The following is a 20,327-nucleotide window of genomic DNA, read 5'->3' as shown; positions in this document are numbered from 1 at the left end:
TACGGTGGGGAACCCCCCTAATTATAAAGTTGAATTTAAAAATACAACGGTGGGATAACTCTAGTATTTAAAGTAAATGGTATAAATTACTGCTTTTTTAGAGATTTCCAATACTGGCAATTAGGCATATTAAACTTTGTATGTTTTCCGGAAGTAATAAACAATTTAGTAAGGTATTTAGATATTCGGTATGGCCCGAGTGTATGACGAGGCCACGATATTGCTGCTTATCTTTAACCACTACAAAAAGCACAAACAATGTTTTTTTTCGCGGAATTTGCATTAAGAGAGTGTTTGGTTCGCAACACTGAAGTGAGCACTTTTGTTCTTGGCCACCAGCATGGTCAGATCGTATTACCGTGGCTCGTAGGGACAAAACACTTCCCAGAATCCAAAAACACGTTCCAAAATCCAAAACACGTCCTCCTCTGGGAAGTGTTTTTGGATTCTGGGAAGTGTTTTGTCCCTACAAGCCACGGTAAGATTGACGTCATCTGAAAACAAACAATAACAAACTCCAATGTTTAAGAATACAACAGTGGGTTATTTCAAGTATTTAGAACCTTTTAGTGCAAGTTATTACCCTCTCTTAGTACTCGCTAAAAACTGGCATTTTTTTCAGCCATATTTTTTTAAATTTTGTGAGTTTTATTCGGGGATGGCATTGTATGACGTGTATGACGAAGTCGGGGATTTCCCTTTCAAAGGCCACATTTGCGCATGGATGTGTGAAGTAAAAACATAAAACGAACCAGGAAAGTTAAGTTTCGCTTTTACTTGAGAAGCTTTGTTCCGTAATGAGTTAGTTGCGGTTTCCGCTATGAAACCTTTTCAGAGCACAGATTGCTCGAAGCGGTTTAAAACAGATAATGGCCGTACTGATCATTGAAGAGCCGTACACTGTGGTGAACCAGTTATGAATTCGAAATTGAAACCCTATCGGTGTCCTGTTTGTCGGAAGCGGTTTGCGACCGATAATGCCTTAAAGAATCATATAGAACGCTCAACAAACAAGAAGCATCAGAAAATGAGAGGTAATATCAATCAATGATACTAGAACAAGATCCCAGTACAGTGGGGGTTCATTGGGCTGCTGTGAGACTGCCGACCGCGTGATGCAGTGGTTTATTATTTTAGGAACTGATAGATTATAAGTAGTACGGTATGCAGGGAAACTTCAATAAGCTTTAATGCATAGACATGAGCTTAAGCAAAAGCGTTTGAGCGACAGACGCTATCTGGAAGTGGACTTTTTGCATTCTTGAGCAGTGGTTTTGCTCAAATCGTCTTTCTAAGAGTAAGGGCACTTAGCAAATCGAGGCGTCAAGGCACATTTTAATGGGCCTCACTTCTTGTTAGCGTCCGTCGTTTAAAAACGCCTTAGCTTGCCTTACTTAATTTCCGAAGAAGGAAAGTTGCATATTTTGCATATCTTTCTCTACTCCCAGATATATATTCTATACTTTGGTACCCTGGTGTCTTGTAAATTAGTTAAACGCCTTGTATCAGTTAAAAACCTAAGTCCCAATGGATTAAAAAACGAAACTGAAAGTAATTTAAATTACTTTCCAAGAATGACGTAATTGTTTGGTTGCTATATATTTAAATCAGTTGGGGGAGGGGAGGGTTGGTAGATCATTCAACCAAGCTGGGAGACGGGTGACTAAAACGGTTTAAATTTCTTTCATTTTGTTTTACAATGATGGTCGTGCAAAATGTTGTACTACGGAATCTAGCTAAATCACTGGGTTTAACACAAGCCAAGCGATGTATTATGGGCTTGAATAAAATGACATAATCGTCAATAAACTTATGGTATTCACTTCCATGGAAAGTTATTTGCTGCATGGGTATTTTATTGAATTTCCATATTAGACAGAGGATTTCTTGTTACGCTGGTTTATTTCCCTGTAAGGATACAACTGGATTAAAGGTTTCTTTAAGAGGTTTTTATTTAGCCTGCCCTGTAACCACACACTGCTCCGCAAGTCCGCAACCCTCCAAGAGGGGAAGGGGGCGGGGGTTTGAACTGAGGGAGCATAATTTTCCAAAGTTATTGCATTTGGCGCTGACGTTGTAGATTAATTTGGAAATCCAATCCTTTCATGGTGGTCTGTTTGCTAGCCAAGGTCTACCTGAATGCTGTTAAAAGTTCTTGTCAAGGTGAGGTATTGGGCAAATGAACTGTAAAATTCATAACGAATTTAAGTATTTTAATTTTTTTTCACGTTTCAGGTGATATATCTTGTCCACATCCATGTTGTAAACGTAAATTTCAATCTCAGTACGAGTTTACCCCCCGCGCCCTAGAGCAACATTTGGACAACCCAGGCAACTGGCATGAAGGTATAATATTAACAATAATTATAAAACTTTTACATAAACGTTTATTTGTACAGTGGAGTACTAATGGTACGGCATGATGGGTCAATGAGTCATTTAAACAAAAAGGAATCCCTGAATACCAACTATTATCGAGTAAGTGTTTAACCCTGCCTAAAAATCATAGACACTCTGTATGGGTATTTATGATGAAATCGCCGAATTGATGGGAAGTGCATGACGATAACGAGGTCCGCACGTAGTAAACGACAGGCTTACTATTTGTGAACAGTAAACGAAGGATTGGCGCCTTTGAGCCTCCACCATAAACAGCAGCGCCGCTGTCCTCTTATTTTTGAAGCTTTCCGGCTTTGATAACCAGGCTCCCCTTTTAACTATGGGCAAGTTGCATACAGTTATCAAAACAAGCGTTGTAGCGTCGATGAATACTTAATGGCAAAAGGCCTCACTTTGGGTTAGCGTCCGTCGTTCGAAAACCCCTTACCCTAGTTTTCAGAGTACGATTATAGCCTGCGAGCTTAACCTGCGAGCAAGCTCTTCGCTCTCTCTTTTGACCCTGCCGCCAGACCGCCTCGGAGAGCTTGCTCGCAGGCTAATACGAATAAGAAAGGTCGCATATTTTGGGTATTTTTCTTTCTGCTTTTAGCTCGATACTACCTTGGTACTTCTTTAACAAAACTTGATAGCAATTTTAAGCAAGTAAGCATTGAAAACCTTTATATAACGAAGGAAGTACAGTAAAACCCCGCTTTCCGGCCCGCTGCTTAATACGGACACTTCATTATTACGGACATTTTGCTTTGTCCCCGAGGAAAGAAAGCCCTTACATTTTCTCTAAATTCGACCCGCTTAATACGGACACCACATTAATATGGCCCACTCAGATTTGACTGTACAGCCGAACCCAGCTTTACGGACACCCGCTTAATACAGACACCTCATTATTACGTGACAGTTGGTTTGTCCCTGGGAAAAGAAAGCCCTCTCATTTTCTCTAAATCGGACACTTTCTATGGACCCTTCACTGTCTTTATAAATGGGGTTTGACTGTGAGCTGTTTGGTTGGAGATTGGTGGTCGTTGTCAGGTGAGTGTGGAAAAGCAGTTTCCGAAAAATTGTAATGCAAAATGATGAAGTACGGAATGATGCAAGAAACTTGGAGTAAAGTATCATTTTGCCTGCTTTGTAACACACCTCAGTGGCTCGTGTTTCCTCGCCACTCCACGGGGCCGGTAAATTTTCTTACAAAATTTGAAATAACTGAGGATTTAAATCGTGAGATGCTGTGCCAACGAACCCGAAAATTTACGATTAATTAGGCAGTCCAGTTGCCTCCTAAAAACTACACTTGACAACAGTGACTTAATTGTTTTTTTAGGACTCTTAGATCGAGCTTGTTCCAGCGGCGACGTGAATATATTCATACGTGATTATCTGCAGCCAGATGAAGAATTTCATCATCTGTATAATGATGCGATTCATTCCTTGTACATAGAACTACAAAGACTCTTGGGGGATACATTCTATGGAATTCATAACTTGATCGAGGTTAGTGGCGCGACAACCTTCTCTCCCCCCACCCACTCGAAAGAAAGACGCCGAGGCAATAGAATCGTTATAGATGCCGTTAACTTCCAACGAAATCCCTAGAAGATACTAGAAGTGTTTAAAAGGGGCGTAGCACCCCAAAATCAGCTAGCAGTTGAAATGTTTGCTTTAGTCTTATTCTTAATATGCGCAATGAGTAGTTTTACGATTTACGCCAGCCCACAAACGCCTGCTCAACCGAGAGCAACATTCCCTTCCCATTGTGGTAAGTGACCAATCAACAGTTGTGAAAGTGTTGACAGGCTAAACACTACTCATAACCTCGTGGTAGTGTAAAAACATGACCCTAGAGTTACCTTGTTCCTTCTTTTCTTTCCTTCGCAAAAGTTATGCAGTGCACAAAGTATTCTAAAATCTGACTAAATCTTACTTTTGCCGCTCTTAGTCTAACATTTACTAGAGGTCATAAAGCTTTCCTTGTGTTTCATGTGGTCAAGGTCAACTTTCCAGAATTTGGAAAGTACAATGAGATTGGCAAAACTTGGGAAAGGAATGTTGTTCTCGGTTGAGCAGGCGTTTGTGGGGAGGGACGAAATACGAGCTCCCCTAAAAACGCCTGCGTGGGAGGCTAACCAGGAATTTGAGGACGCCAGTAACCACAGAAATGAACAAAAGGGGGCTCTTATAGCAGGTGTCCCTTACTCTCTCCCCCCAATCCCCCTCCTTTTTTCCCTTCCTCCCTATCCCCTACTCGTTTCGACTACTGCTACGCAGGCTACTTAATTGCAAACTCTATTTGGAATAGTTCTCGTGAAACATCCTGCAATGGGTCGGATCCAGGGCATGACCGTCGAAAAGATAGTGATGATTTTCTTGCATTTAAATAAATAATAATAATAAGTAATATATGTATGGCCATACCATTAAATAGGTTTAATCGAAAGCAGATGACTGGAAAGTATTGGCAAATATACGTAGTTTGAGCTAATTACAAATAAATAGAAATGAGATTAGGTAACCTCCCAAGCAGGCGATAGACTGATACTTTTGGTCCCTTCAGTGCCGATCTTGACGAGTAGGACAGTATCAAGGGTCAAGCTGTTGCGAAAATATGTAGCACGAAAGTGACTGAAAAAATTCCGGCTATGAATAGATTCTGCATACCTACCCTGTCTTTGTAGGGTGGATCCATTGCAAAAGGCACTGCACTAAAAAGACACTCCGACTTGGATTGCGTGATGGTTATGAAGAGGATTAAAGACGCTAGCCAGTTGAGTAGGAAACTACCCGTCATCTTGACTGACCTAGAGTCACGCTTGAAAAAGAGCTGGAAAGGGAACCCATGGCAATTGAAATCCATAAAGAAATCTACATACTTGGTGCAGTTTAAAATGTCTCGTTATTCTAAAGATGTCAAGGTCGATCTCTTGCCAAGATTTGAAGCAAACGTAGACACCGATGCTGGTACGTACCTAATGACATAAGGCTAGTTGCGTTGCTCATAATTAAGTTTGTCAGTACATGGCTTTCTTCCCAAGCCATTGATAACTCAACAAAGGTTCATTCCCAGTGCTTCACCCATTTTAAGGAAAAAAAAGCTAGGGAGACAGTTAGCTCAATTCCTCACTCCAAAACCTTATATGAGGGGAATGAGGTTAAGTTTTCGGCGCAATGACTTCTGGGATCGCTTGAGAGGACAAGCGTTAGTTGTGATTGGTCGATGGTATGCAAGGCAACCATAAACCAATCATAAGAAACGATTTTCCATCCAAACGATCCCAGAAATCCAACCTCGTTCCCAGGACTTTTCCCACCCATTTTTGGAGGGAAAAGCCCTGGGGACGAGGTTCCAGAAATCGTTGTTTAAAGTGGAGTTGGGGAATTCCTAGTCATACAAAAAACATAAATAAACCTTGACCTTGGCACGGGGGCCTGTATCTCGAAAATCCCGATAATTAATTAACGAAACCAGAAAGCTGTTATTCTTTACACTAAAATCGAGGTCTCAATAGTTAACATGATAAAACAATCAGTTAACAAAACAAAATAGATTGGTTTGTTAGCTAGTACCCGCGCTCTTTTTCTTTAGATTTCGATTTGAATATTTGGTTGCAGTCCCGTAAAGTTAACGCGAATTCTGAGAAGCGGACACCAGGACTTTTTAGCGCGCGGGAAAATGGTGAGGACAAGGTTAAACTCAACGCTCTTAACCCAACGCATCTTAATAGATTTTAATATAGTTACTGAAACTTGCTTAGCTATTTTGGCCAATAAGAGTTTTTTTTCTGGTTTCTTTCTCTATTTTGGTTCATTTTTGTTATTTCTTGTTGCTGGACTTGTTTTCTCCAGCTACACCAGTCTTCAATAAGTAATTTATCCATTAAAATTATGGGCGTAGCTTTAATGACTTCAACAGTAATTTTTAGATTGTTGGTTAACTACTTATTAGTGAAGCTATGTGCGCAATCCGTGAGAAGCGAGTTATGTAAATCTTTTATGATGTTGAATCTGAGGAGAAATTTAATGTTCTCTTAGAAAGAGCAGAGTTCTACAGGCAAATGATGGACGATGAAGAAAACTGGGAATACTATTCGGCTGCTCTTGTGAAGTTACACGTAAAGTTCGTCACGGAACCAGTGGAACGCCGGCCTCAAAACGTAAAAAACCTGATTCGCCTGGTGAAGTATTGGCGCAAGACGTACATTCCACAGACTGGTCACGAGCGACTCCCGCCCTCGTACTTACTGGAGCTTCTCACAATACATGCCTGGGAAAAAGCAAAATGTCCCAAGAAGTTTAACATAAAGATTGGTTTTAAAGCTGTTATGGAGCTTCTAGAGAATCACAGCAACCTTCGTGTCTCTTGGGAAGATTACTACTCGAATAGTATATTAATTGAAAACAGGTACTTTCATAGGTTGTTTAGAATCAGTTCAACGGAGAATTTTAAAGAGGTGCTTTCACGTGTTCCAGTTGCTTTCTCGAGGACACAGTCCCACTCGGATGTTTGTAAATCGGTAACTTTCCCCTTTTCCTCCTCATGAGGCCCTGAGTCCGTTAGCCTTTTTGTATGAACTTTTCACTTAATTTCTTAAAGCTAAGAATAGCTCTCCAGGTAAGAAATTCATAAAACGTCTTGGTAATTGTAAAAGTACACAATCGTACAAATTTTCTATCATATAACTGATTTATTTATTGCGTATTTTATTTTCTCTCCTTTTTAGAGATATTTTGCACTTTAGTCTTAAGGATCCACATGTTATTGACCCAGCAAACCCAACAAACAACCTGTACGACGCTGTTGACTGCTGGGATAAGGTGGAAAAGGTTGCAAAAGAAAGCATGCGGAAACCCCTTCTCAGTGACGTACTATGGGTTACTGATAACTGGAGTTGAAGGACTACGATTTTTTTAGGTTAGGGCTAGGCACCATTGGTGACTTCTGTTCCGAGCAGCTGCTAAATGACCTTTCTAAATTTATAAAGGAGTAATATAAATTTGCGAAAGTTCTCTTTCCTGAACCATAGTCTCTCCTATGCCTGAACTAGTCAGGCGCCCCAAGATCGACAGGTTCTGAGAGCGGGGGGTCATTTTCGAGAGTATTATCGATTCATCAATCAGCGAAAAAGCACATGGCAGAGTCTGTAATCTCAATCGAGGGGCCTTTAAAATAAAAGCATTAAAAAAACACGAAGTTGTTGGTTGTGTCTATCATCTTATTTCCGGGAAGATAAGTTCTGTGTACCGGAATTATATTGGGTAAATTAATTAAAATAGCTGACTGTTGCAATTGCTGGCAGCTGGAAAAGTACCTCGGGATCTTGATAAAGCCGTTAAACACAGCTTTTACCTTGAAACAATAACCAGCATTATAATCATATTGTCATCTAATCTCTCTCTTACATCGTTAACATCATTATATCTCATCCCTTCTCTCTCTGTCTTTAAAATTACAGAGGCATTCTGTCTCCTTAATGTGGCTTCTTTACAGGAAATTATCTAACCTGACTTTACAGTCATTGTATCAACATCCGTAGCGAAACTCCCTGTGCGAACTTGACACAACGAAACCAATAGAAAATATGAGTGTCCTTTGTAATAACTTGCATTAGGACGAGTTAGTGCGCTTTATACTACCACATGAGAAATTTCTACAATTTGATTGGCTTAGAGCAGTGGTATTTAAGCTTAACTTGAAATACCTACATGTGAAAATTACAAACCTTTCGTGGGTAGTAGTATAAACAAATAATAGCACGATTTATACCTAATATTTGGCATAAATACCACTCGTGATATTTCAAGGTTGTCTCAAATTTCACTCGCCTAACGGCTCGTGAAATTAAGTATATTCAATTTTGAAATATCACTCGTGGTATTTATGCCAAATATCACTACAAATAATGCTATTACCTATACTAATTGGCTGGCAGGTAGAATAGTTAACTAACGAGACAGGTTTAACCAAGCCAAAGCCGGATTATAGCACGGTTTAGCACTTACACCGGACGAAAAAGTGGATTTGTACAAAACTGAGGAGTAAATATGGGGCAAAGATGGAAAATGCCACGTCTGCCCGGTTATTTACACCTCCGTGGTTTTTTGGTATAAAAATTTGACATTTACCATCTTTGCCCCATATTTACTCCTCCTTTTTTTTTACAAATTTGCGACATATTTGCAAAGAGAAAATTTGTGCAAATCCATTTTGGGTCTGTGGTATTTTCAAGGTTATTTATTCCAGCCAGGCATTTATGGTATCATCAAAGGGTTATTCTTTAATGTTACGCTTACGCCCGATAGATATATCCTTTATGTACTAGAGGGCTACCGCGTGATATCTATTCTGATGTGATTGTTCAGAGGTTTGCATAAGGTAACAATTCTCCACGTTCTTAATAAGGAACCCAAGAACTGCACAGAGTCGGCATTTTAAATTTCCTCTATTTCATGTATTGTCAAAATAATGCAAGAAAGTGCTGTTTGGCGCCATTTTGGTGATCATTTATAATTATCTCAGTTTCTGATTTCAGCTTGCGGCAATCTTGGATTTTCTCAAAGAGGTCAGCCAATGATTTTGGATGAAATTTGCTCCATGTTCGTTTGAAATAGTTAAAGTGGACGCAAACAAATAAACAATTTGGCATTTCAATTGACTAGTGCACTGTTGATTCGACTTTACATCTCCTATTTAAATGTTTCCAATTTTTCACAATAAACGTTAATTTAGCCGGTGTTAGCACATCGTTGTTTTTATAGATGACCCTCATTTTTTGATAAAAGGAAAAAATGACAACAACAAAAGCCTTCTGCGGGCGTAAATCAAGAACCATTTTTACTGTCTTTGCTTTGTTTTTCACCTGAAAGCGAAACAACGCCACCTGCACTTATAGTTTCATTTTTGCTTTGTTTTTTGCTTGCTTAATAGTTTCGATTTCGTTTCGTTTGTTTCTTGTTGTTTGGCTTTCTTTAACTCAAAAAATAACTGAAAACATAACCCACGGTGGATTCTTCTTTGTTATTTCACATCTCTGGTACTTTCTGCGAGATTTTCGAACATATTTTTTTTAAAATGAAAATATTTATGTCATATGCTGTTGAAAATTAGGGGAATTCAAGCGGGGAGACTCCCTGATTAATAAGGGGATTTTGCCTAAAGCAAGGAAAAGAAAACCTCGCAGGTGGCCGGGGAACCCCCTTGAATATAAAGTCCAATCTAAAAAAGAACAGTGGGTTAATTCGAGTGTTTGAAATTTATCGTATAAATTATTGTTTTTTTAGTACTCTTAAAAACTGGCATTTTCTTTCTTCAGCCATGACGTTCTCGTAGAAGTAACATCGTATGACGAGGCCACATATTGCTGAGTTTCAGCAACGGCAAGAGACAAAGAGGCCATACTTTTGGAAGAAACAAGACGGTCAAACCTCGCTTTAAGAATAATTTTTTTCGCAAAATTTGCATGAAGAGAGTGTTTGGCTTCCAACTGAAGGGAACGCTTTTGTTCTTGTTCACCCGCATGGCCGAGGTGAACTCAGTCGAAAACAAGCAATTATATAAAACGCGAATTTCAAATAAAACAGTGGGTTATTTCAGGCATTTAGTACTTTAAGTACAAATTACAACCCTCTATAAGTACTAGCCAAAAACTAGCATTTTTTCCCTCAGCCATGATATTTATAATTTAGTGGAAATTTAGTATAACCATTGTATGACGAAGTCGGTGATTTCCCTCTTTCGTGCCACTTATGCGCATGAACTTGTGAAATACAAATAAAACGAACCAGCAAAGAAAAGCTTCACTCTCACTGGACAAGCTACGTTCTCATATAATTATGGCTTCGCGATATGGATCCAAACCTTTTGAGTGTATAGTTTGTCAAAAGTGTTTTACCACAGATAATGGCCGTGCTCAACATCAAAGAGATGTACATGGTTACACAGGTATCCATTTTGCACTTGTAAGCGTATTATACGCAAAGCCGTTCGTAATGAGCGACGGGCACTAGGCGGAAGTGGGCCTTTCGCATTCTGAGGAAGTGGTTTTGCCCAGATCCTCTGAAAATCGTTTCTATAAGAGTCAAGACACATATAGCAATCACTAAAACTGTTGGAGAGTCAAATGGTAGAGTCAAGGGGAATGAGGCCTCACTTCCGGTTAGCGTCCGTTGATCAAAAACAGAGGAAAAGCCGCGTATTTTTGTATAACTTTTTCTTTTCTCAGGTACCACATTGGTACTTTGTGAACGAGTAAAATGACTTTAAATCCCACTGGGTTAAAGTGAAAGTGAGAGCAGTGTAAATTAAGTCCCAAAATAGGTGCTTAAATTAATTACACATGTAGTATTCTAATCCTTTGCATGCCGAGTGAATTGATATTCCAAAAACTCTCACTTTCAAAACGAGGCTAAGTGCTAAATTATGAAAATGATTCACATTTGCATGAGAATAAAAGATCATTTTCATATCAGTGGCTTCGAACTTAAACTCTCTTTAAAACGGAGACCTAGGCCAGGGCATCTCGGAAGCGACTTAATTTTTGGTGGCCCATCAGATCAAGTAGGGGAGGGCTGGAAATGGGAATAAAAATACGCGAAAAAAGTTAACAAATTATCGTCAGTAAATTTGTTTAATTCCATGAAATTTAATGTATTGCTACTTGCAGATTTCATCGTATTACGAGATTATACAGAGGCTTTTTAGCTATGCGAGAAAATTGGATTGAAGCCGCTTCCATTTTACCCGAATAACAACACTGACTTCACTGTTTCCCCGCATCACTCCACAGTATTGGGCTATAATAATTATCTTACGAATTTTAAAATAAAAATACTAGATCTAACTATTTAGCTGTGCTCTATGCCTGCATGCTTTTCAAGTTCTTGTGAAGGTAAGCTGTGCAAAGAGCTGAATAATCCGTTATGAATTGGACAGTCCTTCTACTTGAAAAAAATTTAGACGAATTTTTTAATTGTTTGTTTAGTTTCAGATGATATAAGAGATAATTCAAGCCTGGATTTGAACAAATTTATACGTGATGCGCTACAGCCAAATGAAGAATTTCATCGTCTGTTTAATGATGCTTTTAATTCATTGTACAAAGAACTTCAGACAGACTTGCAGGGTACAGAGTATGCAGTTCATAACCTGATCAAGGTTGGTGGTCAGACAGCCCCGCTCCCCGCCCGAGAAAATTGGGTGGTTGAGAAAGACGCCGGGGAAAAAGTATCGTTGTAGATGTCGTTAATTTTCAACAATATCCCTAGAAGATACTGGATTTCTTAAAAAGGACGTAGCATACAATAAATGGGCGGCAGTTGAAAATGTTTGCGTCTCCGATAGTTAGTCTCGCTTGCTTTAGCAAAGCGAGAATCTTAAAATGCAGTTCGGTTTTTTTTTTTTTCGGTGGGACCTAGTTTGTAGGTCCCGCGTTCCTAGCGAAGACCGTGGAAACTGGGGATAAGAATCGTGACGACTTTCATTGTATGGAAATGAGTCTCGTGATGAGCATGTGGTTTATTTTGGGGGATGACTGGAATAACGCGCAATGTTTATCACGTTTAAGTGCTTTTCTTCCATGCAAGAAATCAGACTTTGTCTTTTGCGTTAAAACAGGTTACGTTTCATGCTTATGACATAGTAAGCCGATAAAATCGTAAGTGCAAAACAGACATAACAAAAAGTAAAACTGTAAACTCTCTCTGATCTTATGGTAATTTGGTTCTGACCTTCACGATCACGTGCGAAAAAGTAAATACAGCTAAACGTGACAGAAAGAATAGTTTTGTAAAGACGTGTTCCGGGTCATGGTAGCGCAGAATCTGGGGATGAAAATCGACACGATGCTCTCAATCTCAGTGAACGCTTCGAAAAACAACGCGCAATTGTCCGAATGTTGTTTTGAGACGAAAAATTTGGAAAGATTAATGGATTATACGGTGATGTCGCTTACAAATCCACACACCATTCGTGGTAGACCCATACTAAAAGATGTCGAGCGTTTTCGGAATGGTTCGTTCTACGAATTCTGTCGTTTGAAAGCCTCTCGTGTTCAATAGCCTGATTCTTTTCCTTTTTTCATGATGCTGGATACTTAATTGTAACGAACAACTTGATATTTCGTACATCATTAATATTATTGTACAGGTGATGATAAATGTCGAGGAAACAAATCTTGGGCCGATTTTGGAATCTTTGAAACTCAAATGAAATTCAATGAAATTGCCTGATTTGACTAACCTGATCTAGAATTCTTATGTATTTGCGAAATACTGTAGGAAAACGGCATAAAAAAGAATTCAAATTCATTTTCGGCGACCGAAATTTACGGCTTCGAGACAGCACTTCCGTTTGCTGTCCACTTGCTGTCCACCGCAACTGATGATGACGGAAATGACGTACTAAGGTAAAAGTGTTCAAGATCAGAGCAATAAAAGAAGATGGTAAACCTACACGACTTTTACCTCATGCCAAAATGCTGCTCGTTCCAATAAAGTTTTTTTCGTCTGCTGGGTAGATTATGCTCTGGAAGGTTCTATATTTTCACTGAGTAAATGTTATTTTACCCGCATGTTTCATACTGAGAGATCATGACACACATATCGATTTACTGTGGCTATTAGCGGGGAAGAGCGTTGCGTGACGACATTAAAAACGGCTGTGTAGCAGACTATTTTGAAGCATGATGGCGAAGCTTTTTATTACGGCTGAATGAGGGTTCCAATTTTCTCCAAAGTATCTTCTGGATCTGAATAACTAAGCGATTTTCTTAAGTCCATGAATGTAATGTTTTTGTGCAATGCTGTATCACGTTAAGCCCAACTCATTAGTTTTGTTTGGAAAATCTTAAATTATTACGGGTAGTGATTTACACGTCGTGTGTACTGTTGCAATAAAACGTAATACTGAGTAGAGCGGAGGTGCAAGGCAACTGTAATATCATCACGACTGAGCCATTCTTCGGTGGTTCCAACAATGTGATCACTTGCGTCTTTGGCTGTTTGTTTTGCGACTGGGAAGTGGGAAGCCTTTACACAAGCGAAACCTGCTTAAAGACATCGAAGACTGTTGGCATGTACACAACAAATCTTCAGTCTTGAAAGATCTTCACTTCACTTAAAACTCTGTTGCCTTCGCATAGATCTCTAAGATCTTTAAAACTCCCTCCGCAGCTGATGTTTTGATTCTCGAATTAGCAGCGGTCTGTTGCTTTTGAGTTTCCGGTCTCATTCACTTCCGTCACCGAGAGATGCGGTTCACAACGAACCAAGTCACGTGGTACAAGTATCCTCCCTTATCCTTTTTTTTACTCGCCACTTCGCGCTTCGGTCGCCCTTCTGGCGACGGTCTTCCGTCACCCTTCGGACGACCTGCTGTGCACCAACGAGAATATAGCTTGCGGTTATTGATTTTCAAAATGGCGAACAACAAAGTCGATCTGGATCAGGTAAAAAGCAAAGAAATCCTTTAAAGTAGATTCATTAAGATCCCATTGGGCTAATTAATCGTGCTAAGCGACAGGTATAAACATTTTTCGAGGTGAGACTTTAAATAATTTATTTATTTATTCACACGCAACTCCTCTGGACCCTGTGCAGTAGATTGAAATCATAATTCAACTTTTTCACTTGCTGTCGGTGACTCTGAGGAATTATGACGAACCCCTGGGGAGGACGACTCTGCATATGAAAGGCAAGGGGATGCTCGTCGGAAATTTTGAATTAAACCCCTACAAGAGATCGATCCGGGCGTAGCCCAAGCTTTTTTGACCCCTGAGAGACTATGTTACTGAAAACTCAGACAATACACTTATTTTTATATTTTTTCACATGCAACCCTAAACAAGACCTTCACGGCTAAATATAATACCGTTTTGCCCAGAACACCGTAAGTGAGACCAAAATCCGAAATTTACACCCCGGCCTAAGCAAGACGACGAGCATCCCAAGCCCTTTTATATGCGGAGCGCCCCCCCCCCCCCCCCCCCCCAGAGTGACGAACGCTCGCGCTCTATTCGCCTCCTCACTTCTTATCTTATCTACAAACAAGCGAGACTCAACGCTACTTAGAGCGTTCTTGTTTTTAATACATTCGAAGATGCTAACGAATAGTGAAATTTGAAATACGGGTAAATAACTACTACGACCCTTGTCATGTTACATGTAAACACTTCCTGAAAGTACAAGATAAACTTCGTTCCATTAATGCATGTATCGGTTCCCTCTCCTTCCCTCAATAATGTTTCGTGGGTTTGCTTGGGCATAAACGTCTTCAAAATCAATATTGATGGGGAAGGGGAAAAGAAATTCGCAACTGTTTTCACAATTATGACCGGGATGTAGCTTTCATGCCAGATCGTTGATTCTACCACTAAAAGTTAAGATAAGTGTATCCAATACTTTTGCCCCGGAGTCCCCGGCCCTCTAGCTAGACCTAGGGTCACGGTTGTCGTGTGGTCTCGTCAGTGTAGCACGAAAGCGATAAAAAATGCTGTGAGTAGATTCTACACGCCTACATTGTCTTTGTAGGGTGGATCCATAGCAAAAGGCACTGCAATAAAAAACGACGCCGACCTGGATTGCGTTATGGTCATGAACAGCATTGACAACGCTTCACAGTTGAGACAGAAACTACCCGCCATAAAGCGTAAGCTTGAGTCATGCTTGAGGGGCAGCATAGGGGGCTCATGGAAATTGGCTTCTGAGCAGAAGGAGACGCGGTTCTCCTTGCAGTTTAGCATGTCACGTTACCCAAGGGAGTCTGTTGACGTTGATCTCTTGCCAACGTTTGAAGCAAACGTACGGGACATCGATGGTACGTACGTAACCGGAAGAGGCTCAACGTTGAGTTACTCATAGAGTAGTTAGTGTACGGCTTCTTTAATGAGAGGCCACCTTGACGAAATTCCCAGTTAACTCAATGTTCACAACCAAACCTAACTTAACTCATCGGCAGCTGCTTTTTACCTTATAATTGTTCACCCGCTTTTCAATAAGTCCGGAAAATGTTCAAAATCAGCTAAAGATTTGTTTTGTTTTCCCTTTTTGGTCAAAATAACATGCGTTTCCAGTATAACAATCTCTTTTTTACACCTGTTGTGATCTTGATCTTATTTATTTTTTATCTTCATCACTAATACTTCTTTCATATCATTCTGAATTCTTTTTCTTTCAAATTAATTTGAAGAAACTGTACCCCGAAATTTTTTCTGTCACTTGTATGACCCACGCCGCACTGTACTCACTTCATTTCCTTTTCATCTCAGTGTTTTCATTTTTTTTTTGGACAAAAGACTGGTCTCAGTGTTTTCATTTTTTTTTTGGACAAAAGACTGGTCTTAACTTTGTTGCAACAAATTTTAAATTAATTGTCTTTTAAATGAATTGTTTAAAAACAATTCATTTAATTTTGTTTGCCATCAATATCTTCCATTAGTTTTCTAACAACAGGAGCGAAATTCATCTCATTAGTAATGGGCTTGCACACACTCAAATCCCTACGAGGGACAGTTGCTGAAATCAAATTCCCTGCATTTGTAGGCGGTAGTCCCCTCATCCCGACTATAGAGTTTAACATTTCATATGCAGGTGCAACAGACCTACATAACCTTTGCGCTCATATTAAACGACTTAATTGGGTCGTTGGTCAACTGCTTTTCAGTGTAGCTACAAAGATGCATAATTTTGAGAAGTGATTCATCAGCGTTTAGTAAAAATAATTTTATATAAATGTTGAATCTATTCAATGTCTTAGAACGGGAGAGGTTTTACAGAAACATGCTTGACGACACAACCAACTGGCAATATTATTCGGCTGCCCTTGTGTTGATTCAAAGACACTTCGTCATTGAACGGCCTGCACTCGTGAAAGACCTGATTCGGTTGGTGAAGTATTGGCGCAAGACGTTCCTTCCAAAGAGAAGTGGTAAGCGCCTTCCCCCCTCTTATCTACTGGAGCTTCTCACAATACATGCCTGGGAAAATGCAAATCGTCCAGAAGGATTTGACGTGAAGATTGGCTTTAAAGCTGTTATAGAAGCTCTAAAGAATCACCAACGTCTTCGTGTTTCTTGGGGAGATTACTACAGAGAGGATTTAATTCCAAGCAGGTACATTCATGGAGTTTTTAAAATTAATGTAACTAGGATAAAGGAGCCGCCTTTTACGTTGTCGAGGACATATTAACTGGTATTCCCTTTTTACCTTATTTCAATCAGTTGGCCGAGTGGTTAGAGAGCTTGGACTCGCAATTCGGAGGCCCCGAGTTGACGTCCCGCTCTGACCACTAGCTGGATTTATTCACAGTAGTCCCGAGTTCAAATCCTCGACCATGTTTGTAAAATTTAATAGCCAGCTGGAATTCTTACCCCTGTTACATGTAAGTTTGATTTAAATTATTTGTTTCAGATATTTGCTCGGCCCCACTAGCATTAGTGCCATAAACACTGCCGAGGGTAAATAACGGAATTATTATTATCAATATTATTATTATGGTTGTTATTAGTTGCAAAATCTAATAGAATGTCTCTCGAGGCAAGAAATTCGAAACACGCTAATTTTAAAAATATAAAAATTAAACGAATTTTCTTTTACTGGAGAATTTTATTTATGGCATATTTTCGTTTTTTGCATTGCAGTCTTACGCGTGGGCCATATATAATTGACCCAGCAAATCCAACCAAAAACCTGTACGACGACGTTAACTGTTGGCCTGAGGTGAAAAAGGTTGCAGAAGAAACCACACAGAAACCCCTTCTCAGAAATGTGCGGGTTTCTGCTAACTGGAAATAAAGTCAGAAGAACAACGATTTCATTAGATTTTTTCTTCACTGGATAATAACTTTACTTTAAAATGATGGTAAATCAAAGAGAAGACCAGTCTTGTCCGTCATTGGAGTTTCCCAAGTTTTATTTCAGCAATCTGTTATCAATAGGTTAACATGCTATCAATTTCAAAACCAAGACATTTCTATTCGGTTTTGTCTCGAGGCCTTTTTAATTGTTATTCATTTTAAGAGGATTAGGGTATTGGGGTCTGTAGCATTCTTAGGTTATATTTAGCAACAACGCATGTATTGCGTCACTAACTATGTAACCGCGTGATATCTATTTAGTACATTATTGTTAGTAGTTATAAGCTTTGCAATCTAATAAAGCTCTTAGGAAGATAACAAGTGTTCACGTTGTTTAGGAATCCGAAAACTCAGCAAAGTTGAAATTTCCCCTATTTTGTGTATTTTCCAAACAATGCAAGAAAATGCTGCTCGATGACATTTTGAGTCGGTGACAAGGCCACCTAGATCATTTACCAAAATTTCGGATTTCAGCTGGTGGCCATCTTGTATTTTCCAAAGGGGTTCACCTATGATTTTGGGTCAAAATCTGAAATTTGCTACTTGTTTGTTTATGGTTACTGTGGACCAGGAAGTTTCAGAGTGGTGACAGGGTCATCAAAACCATTTACCAAGATTTCAAATTGGGCTTCTTCAGGGTTATGGGCGTCTGGCTTCTTTTCATCATCGAACCGAAAAGTTATCCAGTATAGTTTGAACAGCAACGGCACGGGAATGGAGCAAGCCGGTTCACACACATCGAACATCGTGCAGGAGCGGTTTCGAGTGGTTGGCTGGGTCTCCGTATTTTATGCATATTCTTCCATCTCAGTGAGTTCTAGTCCTCTTTTCTACTTATTCACTTCCGCTACTGTCCGAATAGCTGTGCACACTACACCAAAGTGTGACACAAAACCCATCCGATATGTGACGCTCTTTACTAAAATCCAAGATCATGCAGATCATAAATCCGGATAATTAGGATTTTTTGTTAAGAAAAGAAACGATATATCCAAAAAGGGATAATCTTTCATTTATCCATTTCGACGGAATCCCGGACAAGGTCGCAAGTTTGCTGATCTTTCCTTGTATTCTGGACGGTTAACTTTAGGATACTGCTTTAGACGGGCCAAATGAAGGTGAGTCTTGAAATAAGATATGTATTGGAAAAATAAAGTCTTACAAGACGCGCCAACGAAGTTGTGTAGCAGTTGTTTCCTAAAACAATGCAGGTCCTGTTTGTATTGCGATTCTACCACCTCGATAAAACGGATAAAATCCATCGTTTAGTTCATGACTCCGGTCTTGTCACAAACCTGATGTATGTATTAAAATTATTTCAAGTGACCGCTGGCAATGTTCACTCTTTTCGGATCCGTAGTAAAGAAACACATCGGATCATGTATCCAAAGTATCCGGTTTTGGATATGATCCAAAGAATTCACCTCCGTTGTGGATCATTTGGATCCGTGATCCGTTTTTGGATTTTAGTAAAGAAACGAAATATCTTTCTGTTTTCGGATTAAAAATCCGGATTTGGGTTTCAGTAAAGAAACGCACCCTTGATGTTGATGTTCATGGTGACGATGACGATGATCATGATGATGATGACGACGACGACGATGATGATTAATATGTTGATTTAGCCAGGGCTAAAAGCGAAGCTCTGGTTAATAATACTTGTAAACCAAAAAAATTAAATCATGTAATGCTAAACGTGGAGGGCAATGAAAATGGCATCAAGATCAATAGATCTAATTAGCAAAAAACAGATTGCACGTGCAGTACACTTTTTTCTAATTAGCAAAAGAAAACAAATTTGCACGTGCAGCACGCTTTTTGTCTTTCTTTGCCATTGCAATTGGTTTGCACACCTACAACGCTGTTTTGTAGGACTAAAACGTCAAACTTCCTAGTTACACATTATTTTTATGGAGGACTTGTCGTATGTGCTTACCCAAGATTTTGTCTCCTGTGTTCATGTTTGCTTTTATTTTTCACTGCCCCTCATTTTCACCTTGCTGGCCGCTAACATTTCTCACTGTCTCACAGCTGCTTTGAATTTTCATGTTCTTCTTCCTACAAAATTCGTCTCTTTTGTTTTCAACCATTCGCTTTTGCTCTTTCTTTCAAATAACGTCGAAAAAGACACGACTTTGTTGTTGTTTTTCTCTTTCTAAAAGTCTTGGCAGCTATGCGATTTTTTTTCCAAATAAAACCTTGAGTTACATTTGGGTTGCCATACCTGTTGATTGAATTATTTTACATTGGTATGCCTGTGGTGCGGACGGACGGTCGAGTGGTCGGTGTACTGTCACGTGATTACTAAATTTTCTCGGATGGGTAGTTTACCACATTTCTTTACCCATGGTGCTCCGCTGCGCGCTTCGCGCGCCAGAGCTCCGCTATGATGATGATGACGTGGGTGCCACGAGGAATAAGGATCCATCAAGGCCGTCGTGAGCCATGCATGCAGTACTGATAAGCGGCGACGGGTTTTACATAAACGACAGAATTTAATCCAAGACGATGAGAGCCTAGCGCAAAATTTGACAAAAAAACTGCTGTCCATCAGCAAAACAAGGTAGGTTCAAAAGATATCAATTACCTTTCCTTTTTTCTAAACAAGCAACGAACTGACTTTTTAGAAATAGTGAAGAAAGTCAAAGAAAACAAATTTGGACTAGAGAAAATAGTTGCGCGTCTCCTTAATTACAGTACGTTACCTTTGCTATGTTATACTTTGCTCGTTTCGGCGTTGCTAAAATAACACCCCTGCAAATAGTTCTGACCGGCAGACTATATTATTTCATTCAACTGTACCACCTGTATACTAATTATACTTTATGCTTTCATATCGTTCCATTACTTTCAATACTCATAATAAGTTCTCTTTAATGTATACTACCTATTAAACTCATAACATCTTTGGTACATTACATTTTAACTTTTCACCAATTTAATTTCACGCGGGTTTTCCTTTGCAAGCCTGCAATTAACTTTGGCAATGTAATTAAACACCGAACTGTTTGCTTCACTGAGAAATGCCTGAGATAAACCAATCTCGTACCTAGTCTTCTGGCTTTTTGGTCAGCGGGGCAACGCCAA

General features: G+C 39.5%; 2 protein-coding genes across 2 annotated transcripts in view; both read left to right on the top strand.

Moving 5' to 3' along the window:
• LOC140924488 (2'-5'-oligoadenylate synthase 2-like) overlaps window positions 1-7,563 on the top strand; it is a 42,066-nt gene extending 34,503 nt beyond the window's left edge. The window contains exon 6 of the mRNA XM_073374513.1: window positions 7,116-7,563. Within this exon, the coding sequence (XP_073230614.1) occupies window positions 7,116-7,287 (172 nt within the window). The 3' untranslated portion in view covers window positions 7,288-7,563. The remainder of the gene's footprint in view (window positions 1-7,115) is intronic.
• Window positions 7,564-10,143: 2,580 nt separating this feature from the next.
• Window positions 10,144-17,516, top strand: LOC140924536 (2'-5'-oligoadenylate synthase 1-like). The gene is made up of 5 exons (XM_073374555.1): window positions 10,144-10,333; window positions 11,373-11,545; window positions 14,917-15,202; window positions 16,142-16,496; window positions 17,025-17,516. Exons 1-5 carry the CDS (start codon window positions 10,225-10,227, stop codon window positions 17,176-17,178), a joined length of 1,077 nt encoding a protein of 358 aa, XP_073230656.1. The 5' UTR covers window positions 10,144-10,224; the 3' UTR covers window positions 17,179-17,516.
• Window positions 17,517-20,327: the final 2,811 nt, after the last annotated feature.

The sequence above is a fragment of the Porites lutea genome, chromosome 14 (assembly GCF_958299795.1).
Source record: "Porites lutea chromosome 14, jaPorLute2.1, whole genome shotgun sequence".
Lineage (NCBI taxonomy): Eukaryota > Metazoa > Cnidaria > Anthozoa > Scleractinia > Poritidae > Porites > Porites lutea.
This window is presented reverse-complemented; position numbering and strand designations above follow the sequence as displayed.